Source organism: Abrus precatorius, unplaced genomic scaffold (assembly GCF_003935025.1).
Source record: "Abrus precatorius isolate BTA unplaced genomic scaffold, Abrus_2018 Scaffold10, whole genome shotgun sequence".
Taxonomy (NCBI): Eukaryota; Viridiplantae; Streptophyta; class Magnoliopsida; order Fabales; family Fabaceae; genus Abrus; species Abrus precatorius.
This window is the reverse complement of record NW_020874292.1, coordinates 14,617,772-14,639,610: the sequence shown is the minus strand read 5'-3', so window position 1 is coordinate 14,639,610 and position 21,839 is coordinate 14,617,772. Positions and strand designations below refer to the sequence as shown.

Genomic DNA, 21,839 nt, shown 5'->3' with positions numbered 1-21,839 from the left:
CTAGTAAGGAGCCCTTGGTATGTGCTGAACCATACCAAATTGACGCATCACTCGATCAGGTTGATGCCACTCACAAACCTGAAAACATATCAGTGGCACAACTACCTTCCATAAATCCATACCGTCTCTACAAATGGGTGGAAGCATGTTGATGAGTTCCATGCTGTATGGCACCCATATAATCTATATGAGGAATAAATATACGATCAATACCATATTAGTAATCTCAATTTAAAAAACTATTTCAGCATAAAAGTAGGCTCTATTACCTCATCACTTGCTACACGGTCAAAGAAATATCTGTAGTATTGTACATCTTTCTTCCCCTTTCTTGTTCCTGGTGATAACCATCTACAAGCAATGTTTAATAAAAAAGTTAGGCTTTCGATATATAACATTATATATAATCTATTCATAGACAGATAATAATAATAACAATAACAACTTACCTAACATCGTAGGGGAGATAAAGACGTGTATGAGGGATTACAAGGTGCTATATGAGGAAATCTATCCCAAGCCCTCATCACAATCAACGCAGCAAGTCCTCCAGTAACAACACGGTCAATGTTGGTCGCCATGCATAGCTCTCGGTACAAATAACCTAGAACTGCAGAACCCCAATTATATTGATCGGTCAACTCAAAATCTTCAAGTAAAGGCAAGTACCTAACAGATACCCTACTGCTAGAGTGATCAGCAAGCATGAACCCTCCAATGAGTCTCAATATATATGACCTAACAAATCGAGTAATCTGCAGTGGACTATGATTATGCATAGCAATATGAGTGAAGTGCTCGTCCAACCAGCTCATCTTCAAGAAACTCCCTACAAAATGCTCAGGTCTTAGTCTGATACCTAGGTTGTCTTCCACAATCTGCGCCCAATCACCTCCAGTAGGTGCTATAACTGGTCTCTCATCTATGCGTAATCTTAAGAGAATAGCAACATCTTGAAGAGTAATAGTACACTCTCCAGGGGGCATGTGGAAGGTATGCGTCTCAAGCCTCCACCTTTCCACTAATGCAGTGATCAACCCCATGTTTAGGGGAAACTGAGACAGGTTAGCCACTCCAATAAACCCTGCTAACTCCAAATGTGGAAGAATTTCTTCAGGAACACCCTCTAGTCCTGTAACACCTTATATTTCTTTCCTCAATATATGATAAATTTTCATAAATATTTAGATGGTAAAGTAAATGTTCTTTCAAAAACTTTCTAATGAGAAAGAAACGATGAAATGATATAAGGTTCATAAAATTTTTTTTTTTTAGAAAAATAAAGATTCTAAAATTTTCATCAGCAACAAAAAGAAATAGTAGTTTTACAACTGTTTCAAAAGAATGCTATAGAACTGAAAATATTCATTACATAACTCAAAATAACTAAGTCCTATAGCAGTTCTAATCCATCCATGCACTGTGAGCCTGGTGATGAATCCATATTTTACTAGTATTTTACAATAGTTTTTAGTGCAATTAGTAAAGAAAACATGCTAGAAATAGTAGAAAACCCTTAAAAAAATAATAAAATGTTGCATGTCACTTTTAAACATAGTTATTTTAAAATTCATTGATTTTCTATGTAAAAAGTGACATTTCAAGTATACTTTTGTAGGGAATTCTGAGCTAAGTTCATGAGGATTGGATGATCAAAGGAAAAATAGAAGAAAAGTAGCAAAAATTGGAGGAAAGAAGTTGATAATTGAAGAACAGCCTCTGAGTGATCACTTTCGCTGGTTAAAGTGATCACTCCAGAACCATAAAATGAAGAAGAGCTTCTTAATCACTTTTGCTGGCAAAAGTGGTCATTCCAGAGAGGTTGCAATGAGAAGAGCTTCTGCGTAATCACTTTTTCTGGAAAAAGTGAGCGTTCCAGAGAGTCCTCTAAGAAGAGTAGCTGCGCGTGTTCACTATTATCCACAAAAAGTGAACACGCGCAAGAAGGTAGCTTCTGCGTTTTCACTATTTCTAGCAGAAGTGAACACGCGCATGACATCAGTGAGGGAAGCTTCTGCGTGGCTACTATTTTCAACAAAAGTGAACACTTTGAAGTGCGCGTGGCTACTATCACCAGCACAAGTGAACACGCGCAAGTGGAAATGAAGAATTAGCCTCTGCGTGATTACTATTGCTGGAAAAAGTGATCACGCCAGCAGAGCGGGAATTCTATAAAAGGCAGTTAGCTCAGGAATTTAGGAGTTTTTGTTCATTTTTCATTTTCCATTTGTTTTTGTTCTTGAGAGAGTAAGAGGGGGAGATTGAGGACGAATACCAAGCTTCATTTCTTGAGGGATCAGATTGGAGATTGGCTTGAAGATGTTTCTTCTTTGTTCATTCTCTTCTCCTCTTCTCTTTTTGTAATGTTTGCTTAAACTCTTTGTGGTTAGGAACTGTGAATCTGAAATGGAAATGTTGAATTGATTTTGGATCTGAACTTTGAGTTTTGGATTGGATTGAGTGATTGATTCTGCTGTTAAAGTAGCGATTGAATGGAAATTTGATCAACTAATCATAGAGGAACTCTTATCAATGGGAATTGAATTTGTTTCTCAGATCTGAATTAATTGCCAAGGTTATTGGTTTCTTAGGGATAAGATATCTTAATCTTGCAATCTTTTGGTTTCTCAAACTTAATGCAACATTTGATTGGATTAGATCTAAGGGATTAGAGTGATTTGATTAGATGTTAGATTCATTGAGGCAAGGGATTGTCCTTTGATTAATATAACGTGAAACTGATTGTCATTTCATCTAAATGCTTGAAAGTTCAGAACTTTATTGATTCAATGTTGAAGTTTTGGTGAAACAATTTCCTAACTACTCTTTCTACATTTGTTTACTATATACTTTTGTACTAATCGTTTTGTTTTACTTTCTAATTTCATTTTTGATACATTCATACCAAATCCATTTGAAATTTATAAAGCTCAACTAATTGTGATCTTGTGAAGTGGTAATTGAGAACTTTATTCCCTAAGGACGATACTTGGAACTCAATTTGATTCTAAGATTTTTTTATAACTTGCTACAACAACACTAGTACACTTGCTAGTCAGTTTACTTTCAGTGCAACAACAGTTGTAAGAGTAACACCTGGTACTACTCGTCTTGGTTTCCTGAAAAATGTTGTGTAAGGGTGAGTCTCTACCCTACCACTCATAGATTACACATATTCATCACAAAACACATCTTATCACGATTAAAGAAAACATCATGGCATTACATATCACGGTGTCATATAAAGCATATTCTCATCTCAACACATATTACATTCCATAGATTCACAATTTCTTTTACTTTTATCCGCGCTTACCGCGCCCTGTGGTCACAGTTATCCGATGCCTTTATCCCGAGATCTTACACATCCATGTAAATAGTCGCCGGATTGCCCAATGCAATACGGATACAACGCATGTAATAGACAGCCCCTTAGCAAAGGTAATGGTCAGGAGTCAAGTCGGGAAACGAGTGTGTGGCCATGTGGTGCATTCGAACACAATATTCCGTGCACAATCCCGAATGTCACTCACCACCCTACATTTTCCCAAGATATTCCATATCGTCTCCATCTTCCACTCTCCCAGTGTATCTCTGTAACTATTTACATCATATCCTTTTTCCATCTCATAGTCTTTCGAGTATATTCACATGTTCACATATGCCATTTCTCATGTTCACACATATTTTTTGTCATATTTCCACATACTTTTTCATCATATACATCAAACCATGGCATATTCACAATACACATCATTTTTACATGAAACACAATATATTCAAACATGAAACATCCATCTCGTTGTATATTTCATATCACAAAATCATATCAACCATCCTCAATATACTTTATCATGCCCTAATTGAACATAATATCACATTTTCACCATGTATTCATTATAAAATCACATAAACAGCCAATTATTCTCACTTTTCACTGATTATTTCTCATAAAACAAGGATTATTCCACATATAATCACATACATGACAAGATCCATGAGAATACAAGTAATAAACATAACAAAATGATAAAGTAGAGCCCCCTTACCTCAAAACAGAGCTTTTACAAAGATTTAACCGAAGATTTAAACTCTAGAACGGAGTTTTTCCTAAGAACATCATGAACATCTATAAGAAGAAGAAGAAGAAGAAGAAGAAGAAGAGAAACGAACGGTAAATATAACTTCAAACTTAGAGAAACTTACTTGAAATCCTTTAGAACGGACGTAGAATCACAGATTTGAAGAAAAATCTAAGTTTAGGATGTTTACTATGGGAGAAAATAGTGAAATATAACCTTAGAACCTTTGAGAACCTTGGATAGGAGTGAAAAAATAAAAATTTCGTGTGAAACTCCCTTTTATAGAAAATTTTTGAAAGTCACTGTTCACCGCCAGAATTTACTGTTCATCGCTGGAAACACTGTTCATGCCTGAAACACTGTTTGTGGTCACTGTTCATGCTGAAAACACTGTGCACACGTACTGTACACGGATTGTACGCGTACTGTACGCGGATGTGACATCATCGTCACTGTACATAGGCAGTTTCACTGTTCATATGCGGTTTACTGTTCATCGGCAGTTTTACTGTTCACTTTTTTTTTTTTTTTTATAAAAATATATAAATTTTATCCAAATCTATTCCAATTTATACTTTAACAAACCTCATTTTATTTAAATCAAAATGTAGGATGTTACAAGTCCACCAGGAATATTTTGACTCTTCCTGACCCTCAAAATCGGGTGATCATGTGTATCCCAAATATGCTCAGAAACATGAATACTCTAAAACCGAAGAAGTGATGAATCTTTTGAGTCAGGATTAATAATCCTACTTTTTCGTGAAGATGATGCCATCTATACAAGAAAAAACATATTAGTATTAATTTTCCATTTCAATAATACTAATTCATTATTTTCTAACATAATTATTAATACATACTTTATATTACATTTACATTAACAATTATTTTAATATCACTAATGTTATACCACCATCTAAATTTTCATACATATTACTATTATATATGTATTATAATTATTATATTTATTTTTCATATAATATTATAACTATTATATAATTATTTAGATACAATTTGTTTTTTAAATTTATTTTATCATATATTCATTTTAAATCTACAAGAATTGCATAATAACAAAATCTAAATTTCTAAATTATACTCAAATTATTAAATGGATGTAAAAATTAATTATTACAATTAAACTAAATAAAAGAATGTTTATACTAAAATTTATATAAATAATGTTATGCTTTTTAATAAAATAAATCTATTTATTTACAAACAAATTATTTTTTATTTTATATTTTAAATAATTACAATTTATACATGTACTTCATACAATTTTTATATTATACTTAAATTAATAATTAGGTGTACAATTTATTTATTACAATAAAACTAAATATAAATCATTATTTAAATACAGAATTATATTATTTGATTTAACTAATTTTGTATTTTTTCTATTCTTATATATATATATATATATATATAACAAATATAATATGATTAATAATATTATACAAACATATTATATACAATTTAATTTTAAGAAATTATAATATTACATTTTAAAAACATATTACAAATTAATGAAAAATTTTAAATTACTAAATTATTTTACTAACCTTAATAAACTTTCAGCCCAATTTTTTACTGCATTTCACTCACTGCATAAAATTACAAGAAAATTAATGATTCAAAATTTTCAACTTTTCAAATTTTTTAAGAACATATAAAACATAAATTAACATATAAAAATAGAAATAATGATTATTACTTCTAATAAACTTGTAAATTTTGAGAATTTTTAGCACAAATAATGCAAAAACCAAATTATTCAATCATCGGTTTTAGGAGGATGACGGTGACGGGAAGATGAAAAAATAAGAAACGCAATGGAGGAGAATGGGAAGAAGGGTGGGCACCGTCTCTGAACAGCCGGACATGTGTCATTTACTGAATGGTTTCTTCATAGGTTAGGCGAAACACAATTTTGCCATGACAGTAGCAAAAATGCTACGATGTAGTCACGTGTCTAAAATGCTCCCCAACCGTTCATTTTAAATTTTTTTATTTATTTTATGACTTTCGCACTTTCTTTGGCGAAACAGTGCCCTCTTAACGACATGTGTCACTCTCTTGTTAGTTTCACGTTGGCAGTGGCGAAGCTGACTTTTAATTTTGCCTTTTGACTGACAAAACTATTTGTTCTCTAACACGTGGTTCGATCTTATTTGTTTCGCGTTTTATATGACGAAATTAATTAATAAATATTTTAACAAAATTTATATTTCGCCAGCTATTTTAGCAAAAATTATGCACACGTGGCAAAATCACCTTAGACTGAAAAATTGTTTCAAAAACACCATACTTTAATAAATTGTTTTTTAATTAACAATATTTAAATAAAAATGTCCAACAATAAAATGAATAAGAATTAATATTAATTTAGTGTTTGTAACTTTAATATTAACATATTAATGTATTTATTTTTACAAAATTTAAAGTAATTTTAAATTTTCATATTAATAATTTATTTTAAATTTTATTATTAAAAACTGATAATTAATATTTGATTAATGAAAAATAATGAATTAAATGAATATATTTTATTATTATTTTAAATTTTAATATTATTATAATTATTACATAACTAAAACAGCTGATGTAAAAATGATTAAAAAATTCATACATTACATGTAAATTATTTATAAAACTCTTTATTTTATATATAGTGCATGCATATATTATAGATAAATATTTATAAAAATTATTAAGTTAAAATTAATATTTTATTTTTAAATTTAAAAATTATATTCTTTTAATATGGTAGACACTCCTTATAACAATTATCTTATTACAAATAATAAAATTTTTATATTTACATTATAATTTTTTATTTATTTTAAAATAAAATAATTTAATAAATAATATAAATAAATTTATGTAACATACAAATATATTTACTAGTTTATAATTGAATTATTGTTATTAAAATTTATAATATTTAAAGTCATATATAAATTAATTTTAATTGTTATATTTATTTTTTATAGATAATTTATTTTTAAAAATAATCAAAATTTTTATTTAACATTTTTGATGTTTACTAGTTATTATATAAGAAAACTAAATTAATTTATTTTGCAGCTTTTTCTTACAAAAACCCTAGACAAGAAGTTGCTAGCTACTAGTTCAATGGCTGTTCAGAGCCCCACTTTCAGCGAAGCTCAAGCTTCGAAGAATGTTTTGAATGGCCATTTCTTTGGTAAGCCGTTGATTCCGTAGACAGTCTCACTCGTATGCATGTTACTCGCTGCTAGGTTTCATTTAATCAATAAAAATAACGAGTTGCTAATTAACAATTATATGATTTCTTTTATTCTCAGCATTTCAAATTCTGTAACTAAGAGCGCAAAAAATAATCTCCATGGTCATTAAGATAAATTACTAATTATTGGCAGAAATCATCTATCTAATGTCCAAGTGATGTATTATTATGAAACGAACCCAAAGCACATAAATATACTTGATTTTTCCACATTCCAACGGGTGATTAAGAATTTTAATAGACAAATTTAGATATGATTGTTTGAGTCATGAGTCTTGGCCTCGTGGCATTAGCATAAAGTGTGTGGTTTGTTGTTGCGCTTTTACGATTAAGTTATTTGCTGGAAATGTGCTTATGTGAGATCCAATATTATGGCTCATAATACCTACAAGCTTGGTTTAAATAATTCGTGGAATGGATGGCTAGGCCTAGCATTATGTCCAAACAGATAAATGCATATACTAAAATTTATAGTAATACTATGTGTGTAGACTGAGCTCAATTCAATTGTTTTTGACTGATTAATATCTTGGAGAATTTGTTTTTCAACCGAGTTTAGTGACATCGTGTGATTTATGTAACCGACCTCAGATGGTATGATGAGGCTTTGTTTTTGTTGTATTGTGAGTGTAGGCTGAGCTTGATTCAATTATGTATTTGGGTTTTGGTTGGGAGAGGTATAATATAAACCTCCTAGAAAATTTGGAACTGACACTTTATCTATTTGCATTGTGCCCTTTTTATCATTTAATCTCCTCTTTCGTTTTCTCATTCATCCTTCCGTAGCAAAGCTATACTGTCGCTAGGAAATCAAATTTTATAGAACTAATTTTCTTACCTTATGATATTGTGGAAGTATGGAGAGAGTTTGTGTGGGGAGCTGTCGCGGGTGCTTTTGGGGAAGGAATGATGCATCCGGTGGATACTATTAAAACTAGAATACAAAGTCAAGCTATTCTAAATGGAGTTCAGGTATAATGGCCGCCTATAGATAAATTAGAAATAGCACACACATTTAAGAAGTTTCTGATCATATATGGTTCCATCTAAACCTTTTCTCCTTTGTTAACATCATTGTTCTTTTAGAACCAGAAAAACATACTGCAGATGGTGCGATCTGTCTGGCAGCTTGATGGATTCAGAGGTACACTATTTTGATCATTTAATATTTTTGTTCCTGCTATGGATTTTCTTTATGGTTTTTAACGACGAAATTTCCTCATGTTAAATGACATTTATTGTATGTTTGGATTAATTTATTTTCCTTTCAGAAAAGCTTAGCGAGAGCTTTTGATTGGAAAGCCTATTTTGGATGCAAAATGATCAAAATCAAGATGCATTTTGATAGATGACTGATAACCTTTATACTTATTTTTTCTCTATTTAAACTTATTCATGATTCTTCTAACATACACTTTTGAACTATTAATTTGAAAATATGTGTACCTTGTGATTGATTTAATATTTTGTAGGCTTTTACAGGGGTGTAACACCTGGTATTACTGGATCTCTTGCAACTGGTGCAACATATTTTGGTGTCATAGAGTCCACAAAAAAGTGGATTGAGGATTCACATCCTAGCCTTAGGGGCCATTGGGCACATTTCATTGCTGGAGCTGTTGGTAAGCTGATTTGAAGCACCTAACAGTAAATTGGTAATGCTTTTGTATTTTCTGATTTTGAGAAGTTGTACATTTTGACTCACCATGTAAAGGAAAGCAATTGCACATTGTAATGTAATCCATCTGATTATGCCAATTTTTTTTTTTTTTCCTACCATAACTTCTTCTGATACATACTGCCGATTCTATTTTCGTATATGTATAATTTTCTAAGTAACTTATAATATGTTGTCTGAGTTTTCCTTTTTGGACATCAATGGTGGTCATGCGCATCCAACATATTTACATAGGTAGCAATTGGCCTAGCTTTTCTGGCTCCACTTCTTTGTAAAAGTACACTCTTCTCCAATTAGCCTTTCCTTCACTAAAAAATGCCTACTTTTATTTTTTATAGGTTATCAAAAAATATGTTTGACTTAGCTTCTCTTTTTAAGAAGAGAAGCCCAAAAAATGTTTGACCAAGCTCTACCATAATGTCATCATGCTTTTTTGACTTATTATTGTTGTTGCTAAATTTGAAGGTTTTGTAATCATGATTTATGACAATTTTAACCTTTTGTGTATGCAATAAAGCTCTCAAATTCTGCTTTACTTTTCTCTCTATTTTCAGGAGACACTCTAGGTTCTTTTGTGTATGTTCCATGTGAAGTGATCAAGCAACGCATGCAAATTCAAGGCACAATTACATCTTGGAGTTCTGTTGCCATGAAGGATGGAATTGCAATGAAACCTAGCACACAAATGTATGGTTATTATACAGGGATGTTCCATGCTGGCAGCTCAATATGGAAAACGCAGGGCTTAAAGGGCATATATGCAGGGTATATGCTAGAAACACTAATTTTCTTTTGATGATTGAATCTTGTGTTTGTCAACTCACAAATAACAGAGGCCCTCTTTCTCATTTAGTAGTTTTGAAAAGAACTGCACTAGATAATATATAGTATCTTACGTACCAATAAGTCATCCTTTTCATGATTTATTCTTGTTTTGTATATTTTCATGTTTGAGTTTTTGAACAGGAAATGTGCTGTGAAATGAGTCTTTATCCATTTGTAATGAGTCAGTTATTAAATTCTAAATGTGTTTCTATTTTTGGTCTCATAATTTTAATTCCTTATTTTTCACGTATGTGCAGATATTTGTCTACACTGGCAAGGGATGTTCCATTTGCTGGCCTAATGGTATCATATATAACCCACACAGTTTTACTTCATTCAGGCTTTTATATTATGTTCTTTTTTCATTTAAGTACATTACAACATTTTATTTGGTCCCTATTCATTTTGATTAAAAGTCCATTGTCTTACATGACTAAGGCATCTTCTTATTTGTCACTTTCAAGTATGGTCTTCATAGAGCTGATATAGGGTGCTGATCTTCTGTTCTTACTCGTACCATATTGCAACCTTTGTGTATGTTGATGCTCTTTCCTTTTTTGGTCTGATACTTGTTTCAGCACTAAATAAATATTAATGTTATTTTAGATCTAAAAGACATTGCACTTGGAAAAACCAAGGAGATTATTTGTAACAATTTTCTGGGATTAAAAAGCATATTTTTCATCCTGTATATTTGGAATCTAAAAGAATGCTAAATGAATGCTCTTATGAAATTTGTTTGGAGTGATATTACTATATTAGTGTAAGCTTTAAGTTCATATTATCTTTGATAATTCATTATTTTTAAAGCCTACCATATCGCATTTGTGAACTCTTTCATTTGAAATGACTTTTGATGAATTGTAAAGTGAAAGTATTATCTGAACACTACATTCATATTATATGTACCTCAAATCTGTATTATCATGGAAATTATAATATCTGGAAAAAATATTTTCTTCGTAGTAAATTATTTGAGCATTTTAAACAAAAGACAGCAAAGAAAAAATGCTGGTAGCATTTATCCTTGTTTTCCATGCAACTGAAAATGGTTGATATTTGATAATTTGATGGAGAAATTTTACAGCAAACACGGGCTAAATATGGTTCTGTATATAGTCCCCAGCCATGTAAAATTGTGATTTGTTAAAAATTTTCTTTAACCTCTCAGGTATAAGGGATAAGAATTTGTTGCATTTTTTACTGTCAATTGCAGTGAATGCACTGTGTTTGTGATCACCTTGGTTTCCGGGGAAATAAGTCCCCGACAATTTTCTTTTTTGTGCTTTCGAATACTGGTACATGCAATTGTTTTCTTTCCATAGGTCATGTTCTATGAAGCTTTGAAAGATGTTACAGAATATGGGAAGCAAAGATGGATACCTAGCCCAAATTGGCATGTCAATAATACATTTGAGGGGCTTGTTTTAGGAGGATTAGCTGGTGGTATGTCCTGTGCTTTGCCTTTAATCCTAAGTGCTTGAATGTTCGTCTACAATAAAACTCAGCATTATTCACTATAATTGAACAGGTCTCAGTGCATACCTCACCACTCCTTTGGATGTTGTTAAAACAAGACTGCAAGTGCAGGGTTCAACTTTGAGGTATTAATTCCTATAGTAACTATACGATAGCAGGTTAGTGTTATGTACGATGAATACCTGCCACAAGGATACCAGTCACATTTCTTTATTAACTGATCTGCGTGAGCACATATACAGAGTTTGACTTTCCAAAATAGAATTGGCACCTACAGAATGATAGTTTGTGAATAACATTTTTTTCTTATCAAACTCACAAACAGGGCTGTCTTCTTGCCAGTGGAGTGGTCGTGTTTCTGATGCACTAAGCTAAATTGATGGTAATTTGCTTTCTAACATTGTCGTTTAGGTATACTGGTTGGTTGGATGCAATTTGCAATATATGGGCTACGGAAGGCGTGAAGGGGATGTTTAGGGGTAGCATTCCCAGGATTACGTGGTATATTCCAGCTTCAGCGCTTACATTCATGGCTGTGGAATTTCTCAGAGATCATTTTAATGAAAGAGTGCCCAATGATAATTTACGAGATGTTGCTAGATTATCAGTAGACAAGAAGAAATCTCTGCAGGAGGTTGCTTAAAGTTCTGCCAGATTACATGGTACTTCCCATCCAAATTTTTGCCAAGATGGGAGGTTAGATCCCCAATATTGTAAACTTTGGTCCATTTCTGCTCATTCATTCAGTTTGGCTCATCAGTCAGACTGGTGAATAATTGTCTTTGTAAATTGGAAATTTGCTTCTGGTAACTAAGACCATGTGATGGTAATTTTTTTTTTGTACAGATTCACTTTTACATACCCTTCGAATATCTTCACGTGTGCCATTGGAGTAGATTTTTTTTTTCTTTTCTTAAATAGGTGGTCCGACTTGTGTTAATATTTTACACAATTTGTGCTTGCAATATGTCCCTTAAGATTGTGCTCCCTTGTTCGCCGGTGATAATCTTTGCTAAGTTTTATATACCTTTTTGGATACGGGTTTGGCATAACCAAATGCAAAGTGTTAGTAGAAAAGCAGTATGCGTAACTCACTAAAAACAAAAGGAAGAGGAACATGTATTTTTATTTGAATAGTATTATGTTTAAATACATATTTTGTAATAGAAAGAAGTTTAAAAAACAACAAACTTTTTTAAATTATAGCTGCTAACATTGAATGTAATTGAGTAATTGAAAATTAAAGAAATAGTCTTAAAAACTTGGTCAAATAGCTAGCAAAATAAAAAATAAAAATTGAAAATGAGGCAATTGTTGATACACATGTTCAGCACTCCTTGTATTAATGGTTGGTGAGTCTAAGTTTCTCTCTTAGTAACTCAAACTTGCTTCTTGGAAGAATTTTTGTGATTATAGTTGATAGCTAGTCTTTAATCTTGTAGTACTCTAAGCACATTGCACTATTCCTTTTTATGTCTCCAAGAAAAAATAATTTGATGATAAAATGCTTTATTTTTTTATTTTTTTTAATGAAAGACTAGATTTGTAAAGATCGCTATGGCTGCTTGATTGTCTACCATTGCCTCAATAGTTGTCTCTTGCTCTAAATGCAAGTCATTTAGCACTGTCAAGACTGTTATAAATTCTGCTATAAATTCTGCTTTAATTATAGACTGTGCATCAATTTCTTGTTTTCTTGAACATAAGAGAATATCTTTGATTCAAAACTAAAACAATAGCTTGAGGTGTTTTTCATGTCATCTAAAGATCTTGCCCAATCATTATCATAATAACCTTACAACCTAAAATTTTTTGATTGGCTGAACTTGAATTTAAGGTCCTTTTAAGATACCTCAATACTCTACTTTGAAATGAGATTCTTTTGCACAATACATGAATCTTGACAGTACACTTACAACAAACATGATATATGGTCTTATAGTGAGATACATTAAGTACCCAATTAAATTTCTGTAGAGTTTCTTCCACTTCTTTTGAACCATCATCCTTGCATAGCTTTTACTTTTGACACATAGGAGTGCTCATGCTTTTACAGTTCTCCATTTTGAATTTCTTTAGGATCTCATTTGCATACTTCCTTTAACAGATGAAGATATTACCTCCTTTCTGTTTAACCTCCATCCAACAAAACAAGACATTTCTCTTAGGTATGTCATCTCAAACACTTGCATCATATCATCCTTGAACTGTTGAATAAGTTCAACATTGCTTCTAGTAATTAAGCGATCATCAACATACAAAGAGTTAATAATGAAGTTAATTTGATCACCTTTGATGTATAAAGTGGATTCACTAAGATTTTAACAGAGTCTAGTTTTGTTAAGTACTCATCTATCTTGCTATACCAATTCCCAAGGGCTTGCTTCAAACCATATAGGGCCTTCTTTAATAGATAGATCTTGTCCTCATGTTCATTGACAATGAAGCCTTTAGTCCTCCAAATATTCAGTCAAGAAGGCTAACAAGACATCAAAGTTGGCAAATTTTCTAACCTATATGTGTTGCAATAGCTAGCAACATCCTTATGGTATCTTGCGTTGCTAATAGAGCAAACGTGTCAGAGAAATTTACTCCAAAAATTTAAGCATACCTATTTACTGCTTTATGTTTGTTGATTGAGTTGTTTGCATTCAGCTTTGTTCTAAACACTCACTTCACACCAATGACTTTTCTGTGTGTAGGTTTTTTAACGAGTTCTCAAGTCTAATTTTTATCAATCATGACAAGCTCCTCTGCATTGTATCTTGTCATTCTCTTAGAGGTATAACTTGCAAGTGTATTAGGTGGTTGTAGCAAGTAATAAATTTAGAATCTTAAGTTCTGAGTATCGTTCTCAAGAATTGGTTCATTCAATTACTACTTCACAAAGCAAAGGTTATTTGAGCTAATCTAAATTAGAGATGTGTTCAACAATGAAACATTAATGTAATAGAGTGCAAAATTTCAGAAATTAAGGCATAATAGAGTTACAAATTTAAAATTGAAATGATATATGAAATAGAGTTAGGGATTGCTTCACCAAATCATTAATTACAAACTTGAATGTGTTTTGAACTCCTAAGTTTCTTGATTGATTTATGATTAATTTTACTAATTTAATCATAGTTCAATTCCTTGACTTAATGATCCTAATGTTCAATTAACTACCCTATATGTCATTCAATTAAACATTGTCTTAGGTATTAGAAATTAATAGATCTCAAGGTCATGAATGCTTATTCCTCGTATATTAGTAACTTTGGCATTCAATTCAGATATGAGAAATTAACTCAACTTCGATTGATGAAAATCCTCTAAATTCAATTCAATTATCTAGTTCATCCAATAATTACATTAAGGAAAGAATTAAATGCTCAATTCAATCAAAATCTTAGGGTTCAAATCCACAATCAAGTTATAATTTCAAAATCGGATTCATAAATCTCTAACAAAGGAGAATTAGAACAACATTATAAAGTAATGAGAGAAAGAAAGAGTAGAAAGAGAAAAACTAAAGATGATCTTCATGATTCCAATTCCCAGCTTGATTCCTCAAGATTTAGAACTTGGAATTCGCCCCCAATCTTCTCTCCCTAACTCTCTATAGATGTAAAAAGGAAAAAAAAACTTTGAGAAAAAGCTCCCTAAAATATGAGTTTGCAGCTATTTATAAATTTTCTCGCGTTTCTGGCTTGATCACTTTTGGTGGGAAAGTGATCACGCACATTGCTTCCTACAAACACAGTATCTAGAACAGCTACTCTTAGTCTTGAAAGTAACTACACACACTTTTAATTCCACAAAAAAGCTTTGCTCGTAGCCACTTTTACTCCTAAAAGTGTCTACTTAGTCTTGAAAGTGTTTATGCACACTATTTTTTTGTCTAAAAATCCTTTAAAGTGGCTACTTTCACCACTAAAAGTGGTCATGTGCATTATATTCTTCCAAATAATCTTTATTATTACTTTTGATCCCAAAAGTGATCACATGCACCATGCACTTCCTCTAAAAGCCTACAAAGTAATTACTTTTCACTCTAAAAGTAGTTTTGCGCATTGCATTGATACATATTATTCTTTGCAGTTCTCACTATTTGTGACAAAAGTGCCTACGCTGTAACATCCTAAAAAAATAGGACAATATAAGAGTCTTAATCATTAACTTTTGACATATTTTGAAGGAGATTTTTTTCCCTTTCTCTTTTCCTCCTACTTTTGTTCATTTCTTTTTATGTGCCATAACATGTTGACGTTAATTGCTTCCTTAATAAACAACAGTAATTGTTACTATTATTATATATTATTTGTATTATATCTTAGTATACTTATAATTAAACCATCTTGCTGTCACAATTATTCAATTACAAATAAGCCTTGCGTGTGGCTACTTTAAGTGACTAGTGAACACTCGAATCTGAGCGTGACTACTCTCAGTAGTTAGAGTGTACACTCAAATTTGTGCGCAGACTTTTCATGAATTCTGTTGCTGGAGTGTTTACTTTGAGTACTTAAAGTTGCTACACACTTGATCTTTATGGATTTTCTTCTTCAAAGTGTTAACTCTATGCACTCAAAGTTGCTACGCCCAACACATATCACTTTATTCTTGATCTTTTAAGCTCAAATCTTCCACTTTCTTCAATTGAATCTTCTTCAATCCTTATCCTCAAGATCTTAGCTTAGAATCTCCTGCAAAACTAACAAAATTACATCAAAATTCTATTAAATTCACACAATTTAAATTATTAAAGACAAATATTGACTTTATTGAATATTTATATATTTTTGCACAATTTTCATCTTCCAAATTACATTTTCTATCAAAAACAACTTAGAAAACTACTTAAAAGCCTAGTAAAATTTGCATTCATCACCACCCCAAACTTAGATTTTTGCTTGTCCTCAAGCAAACCAAAACACACCAAATGGGATTCAATGCATGATTAAAACAACAATGAAAATCTTTTTACACTGACTTTATCTTTAGTTTGTGCAGAATTCTTTATTCCACATCATTCCTTCCAATTATCCTTCAACAAATCATTCATGCATTCAATTACAATAAAAGTCACACTCAAGAAAATTCTTTCATGCAGAATCTTACAAATATGAGCTAATGAACAACAAAGCTACATGTGAAACATCAATGAAAAATATCATTACCACTCACAAGAAAATGTTTCCCTCTCACTCAGAAGTGTTTACCCTCAAGATCATCAACTTTACCTCATCCTACCATATGCTTGCCCATATTCTCAATCTCCTTTGCTTAAATACAGTCAATCACACATCAATAGGACTTTTTTAGGTTATAATGAGGTTGAGGTTAAGGTAGGTGTTGAAAAAAATGGGAAACAATTCAGGATATATAAAAAAAAGAGACATTTTGAGTGAATGAACTTAAAACTAACATGGAACTGCAGTACTTTTCAATCATCCTTTCGATTGTGCAGCAAACATAATTTTTTTCAGATTAACAATAATGTTCATTCATGCAGCAAAATTTTAAATTTTTGTTTCTTCCTTTCATTCACTATTTTCTTTTCATTCCTTTCATTAGTTTTCTTTTCTCTGCAGCACTTTGCTGCATATTTTTCATTTGAACTCACAACTGCTTTTTATTTCTTTCCTTTTGAAACCATAACTCAAATAGCTTTGCTATTCTCCACCCCAAACTTAGAACATTGCTTGTCCTCAAGCAATAGAAATCTGGATGCCACCCTAAACTTAGTTTTAAACTCATCCTTGATTAGATTCAATATGCTTTTTTTTCCTTTGGATGGTTAAAATGGTTTTTCATCAAGGCTTGTAATGAGGAAAAATCAAGGAAGGGATATTAAGCTCAAAGGGGGTGAACTAGGACATTCAAGCACAAAGGTAGGTTCATTTAGGCTAACTAGCCACAATCAAAGAAGACCTCTATCATATATGTGAGACCTGTAAAATTGCATATTCAATCAAGAAACAAAGCAAGTTCTAGAGGGTGCAGCAAAATAATGATCAATCACACATGAAAGAATGTGTTCTGCAAAGTTCAAATTCTTACCATTGGAATAAAGGTGTTAATATTAATCAGTCATATTCACAAATCGCCTTACAAATCCATATGCACAAAATGGTAAAAACTTCCTTATTTTGAAAATTAAAAGTGTGACAATCATGTGAGAATGGGAAAAACAACTTATAAAATATAAAGAAATGTAATTCTAATTCAATTTATTCAAAGATATTAAATCAAAATCTATTCTAATATTTTTGTGTTTTCTAGAAATTTTTAGTGAGTGTGAAGCTAAACTCATGAAGTAAGAGGTACAAAATTCACCCCCTTTTCATGGCAGCTTGTCCAAGTGTCAAAATCCATGTGCTTGAGTGTTGTGTTATAAGAACATGGTCTGCACAAAACATCAAAATTTTCATCAATTAATCAGAAAAATTGTTCAAACTGAAACTGCAAAATATAAAAGCATATAAAACTGTATTTGCTTACAACTGAAAGTAATCAAAATTGTCTTAACAACTGAAAAGTAACTACTGAACATTGTAGAAATTCAAGTCCTAATTACTAAATTTATACAATAATGAAATTAAAAACAGAAATACAAATAAAATCCTAAGCTAATCTTCTGTATCTTCCTCTTTTGAACTCTCCTCCTCATCTTCATCCACTTTTGTCTTTGGAAGAGTGTTGAAGCAAGTTGCCATTTCTCAGCTGAAACCAAATATTAAGTGTAAACATGAATAAGTTTAAAGCCTTAAAAATGTTGTATCGAAAGTTATTATCAAAATATACAATTTCCTCTGACTTATAATATAGAGAAGGTACTATCCTGGAGCTTTATACATCATTTATCAATTATCAATTGGCTCAAATAACCAAGTTTTAGTAATGTTCAATGTGCAGAACAATATACATACTTAATTTTCAAGTTCCAAAATAACATGTGCAATGTGGGAATGTAATGCACTGTGATTAGACTGTAGTCCAAATCAAATTTCAATGCTAAGCAACTGAATTTTAGAGCAGTGAGGTGCAATGCAGCAAATTAGTAATTCAGAATATCATGATCATTTCATTACAGTAACTAAAAATCACATTAGCACCTATAAAAACTCACTATGAAATCCATCTCTGCACAAACAATTATCAGAGAATTTTTTTAGAATTATGCAAAGTGAATTTGCAATAATTTCTAGCATCACAATGCAGCCAAATCACAATACAATTCTCAGAAAAAAAGCCTCATGATCAGACCACTTAACATAGCAACATGTATAAGTATAAAGCCCTAATTCAAGGTCAAAATTTAATTAAATACAATTTCAGCATGGAATCAACCCCATTATCCTTCAATTACACATATAATCAATAATTTCACAGAATCAATTCTCAATTCAGATTCACTAATTTTCTCCAATTTTTCCTTTCAAGAACCCTAGTTAGAAATTTTGAAATTGGAGGAAGAATTACCTAGAATTAGAGTATAGGAAATGTGTAATCGTACTTGCAAATGAGAGAATTAAAATTAATCAACAAGCACATGGTTAGAAACGAGCAGTAAAAGCTATTTTAGAGGTAGGGTTTGATGAAATTCTGAGTTTTTAGGGTTTTGGGTGTTCTACATTTTCACTTAAAATGGAAAGAGCAAACACTTAAAATGATACTTGAGGCAAAAATAATGCGCGTGTTAACTTCAAGTGTATAGAGTGTTAATGTGGCGCTTGGAATAGTTGCGCGTTAACACTTTAGGTAGATAGAGTGATAACGCGCAAACTTTTTTTCTTTTTTTCCAGATTTTCACTAAACACCTATGCGCATTAACACTTTAAGTGGACATAGTGTTAACACGCAAGTCTTGAACTTGCAATTCATGGAGAAAAGCTTTGTATAGTCACTTCAAATGCATAAAGTGTTAACTTCAAGGTAAGGTGCACAGTTATGAGCAATTAAGTGTTCACTTTAAGTGCTTAAAGTGAACACTTAAATGGTGAACTCCATGAAAACAGCTTCTACGCCTCAACTTTGCTTCCTCAAAGTGAATACTTAGATGGTGAATACTCCTTTAGACACAATTGCACTCACTTTGTCTCATTCGTTGCTACTTCAATCAACACCTACAAAACCAAGACTCAGATTATACACAATTATTTCTATGAAAACTCAAAATCAATTACTCCAACAAACTAAAAATTCAGAAGCATGCAAAATTTTAAAATTCAAATCTATACAAAATAAAAAATCCTAATCTAATTTCTAATCACATGAAGAAGTACTCAAAAAAAATATTTACTCAAAAATCAGAAACAAAGAAATGGAAGAAGAAATATGAATTATTCATCACAAAAATGTAGAAACAAAACTAATACACAAACAATTATGAACATTTACATATTTTTATGTTTTCTTTGTTTAGTTAAGCAGGAAATATGATATGATTCAGCACATGAATCAAGAGGTGAACCACTAGAAATTCTATTTATCAAGAATTGAAGGCATTCATGTATGAAAGTTCCATGAGTTCATCAATCTCTATCGAATTCAGAAAATATGTCCCTTATAATCTCTCACATTTTCAACCAATTGCCCAGTTTTAAAATTAATTTCAGACGTCATGCACTCAAGAGTAAGAATGAACATTTCTCTAATTCCCCAACATAAGAACTCTAAAATCAGAAATGCAAGTTGGATAGAGATTTACCTGGACTGAAGGTGCAGATGCAATGTAGAAGTGATGCAACTGATTTGATGCCCAGAAAAATTTGGAATTAAATGCTCAATGTTAAGGGAAGATATTTATAAAGCAGTAGAAAATGATGATGAAGTATTTTTGTGGTTACACTAAGGCATGTAACTACTCTTAGCAAGAAAAATGGATGTTCTAGTAATTAAAACAACCCTTGCAAACCCTTTAAGCTTGTGTATAACCACTTTTTGGGAGAAAAGTTAATGTTCCAGCAAATTACAACAAGCTACCTCGAAAAACTCCCTTGTATGTTGATACTTTCTCTGCCAAAAAAATTACAAAGCAACCAGAAATTCAGATTATGCAGAAAAATAAAATCAAAAACCAAAAATTAACAAAATTAAAAGGGAAAGAAGTGTGAGTTACCTATCACAAAACGCTCTTTTAACGTCATTAGCTTGACGCCTATTGATATTTGATTCTAAGAGATGATCTTGATGATAATGGCTCTTGCTCTATCTTTAAACTAACTTGCAGTTCTTCATTTAATTCAGAACCTGGAAGAAATAAAAGTGGAGGGACTTCTAGCAATTTGATATACTCATTAAGCTTCTTCCCTCCTCTTCATCCACTTGATATGTTACTGCAGCAAGGACTTCTTTTATAGTAAAATCATCATTCTATTTTTCCCACTTAAAATTCTGCACTCCTTGAGAAAATGGAAGCTTCTTGTATTTAGCTTCATCTATCGGCTTAAATGCATCTTCAAACAACTGCTTTTTGGTTCTTTCCAGTTGTGTCTTGCTGCTGTCCTGTGGTTCTTCTTTCTCTAAATTGTTAACTGCTCTCCCTTGCAATCCTCTTGTTACTTATCTTGAATCTTGTTTTCTTCAAATTTATCTAATGCTCTCTCTTTCTCAGCAACTTTATGACTTAAAATTTCCACCTTACTCCTTGTGAAAACAGCTTGGCATTGCTCTATTGGATTCACAATGGTGTTGCTAGGCAATTTCTCATCATTCCTTTTTAACAATTGTTCTAAATTTTGTCCTATTTGCATCTCCATCTTCTCCATGGATGCCTCTTGATTCTTGAAACTTGACTGAGTAAATTTCATGAATTGGAGCAAAGTTTCTTCAAGTTCATTCGTTCCTTTTTTAGGAGTTTGTAAGGGTTGCAGTCATTTTTGAAGTTGAGAATATGATGCTTGAAAATAAGTCTGTGAAAATTGAGGACTGAAGAATGGTGTTGTTGCAGCTGACATTTGTTGATTACAATCATAATATGGCTTACTTATGTTAGCTTGATATTGATATACAGGAGGAAAGGTAGATTGAGGTCTTTGAAAATTTCCTCCATAAATGATTTGATCTTGAAATTCTTGTGCAGTCACATCATAGGTTCCATGCACATAGTTTTCACTATAAAAATCACACACCAAGGGGTTAGTTTGGGCAACTCCAGCTCAAAAATTATCAATTAAAGCTTCAAAAGCATTTGCTTCATAAGCTTCTGTTCTTGTAACTTGACTTTGATGAAAATTCTGATACATGCTGGTTGCCATCAAACAATAGAGCAACTTTATTTTTTTTTTCAGTTTTTCCTTGTATACAAAAAGAAAGAAAATAAAAATCAAATCAAATATGTAACTAGAAAAAATGAAATATGAAATTATGTAGAAAATTACAAAACATAACATGCAGAAAACATAGAAAATTATGCAAAATAAAAATAACAATTATGCAGAAAAATGAAAAACAAAGTTATGCAAAAAAAATTGCAGAAATTATGCAGAAAACTACACAAAATGCAAGAAAA

The 21,839-nt window shown here is 31.6% G+C and overlaps 1 protein-coding gene across 1 annotated transcript; it reads left to right on the top strand.

Annotated features, from left to right (window-relative positions):
• Positions 1-7,181: 7,181 nt before the first annotated feature.
• LOC113852469 (mitochondrial substrate carrier family protein E) lies at positions 7,182-12,207 on the top strand. The gene is made up of 9 exons (XM_027482750.1): positions 7,182-7,296; positions 8,216-8,331; positions 8,446-8,503; positions 8,832-8,981; positions 9,592-9,802; positions 10,120-10,165; positions 11,188-11,308; positions 11,394-11,466; positions 11,753-12,207. The coding sequence occupies exons 1-9, from the start codon at positions 7,227-7,229 to the stop codon at positions 11,982-11,984; spliced, it is 1,077 nt and encodes a 358-aa protein (XP_027338551.1). The 5' UTR covers positions 7,182-7,226; the 3' UTR covers positions 11,985-12,207.
• Positions 12,208-21,839: the final 9,632 nt, after the last annotated feature.

Bases quoted from the DNA above. Each gene is read 5' to 3' on its own strand.
- LOC113852469 (XM_027482750.1), top strand. From the start codon at position 7,227: ATGGCTGTTCAGAGCCCCACTTTCAGCGAAGCTCAAGCTTCGAAGAAT. The intron at 8,982-9,591 runs GTAAGCTGATTT...CTCTATTTTCAG, and splicing joins TTTCATTGCTGGAGCTGTTG to GAGACACTCTAGGTTCTTTT. The intron at 11,309-11,393 runs GTATGTCCTGTG...ATAATTGAACAG, and splicing joins TTTAGGAGGATTAGCTGGTG to GTCTCAGTGCATACCTCACC.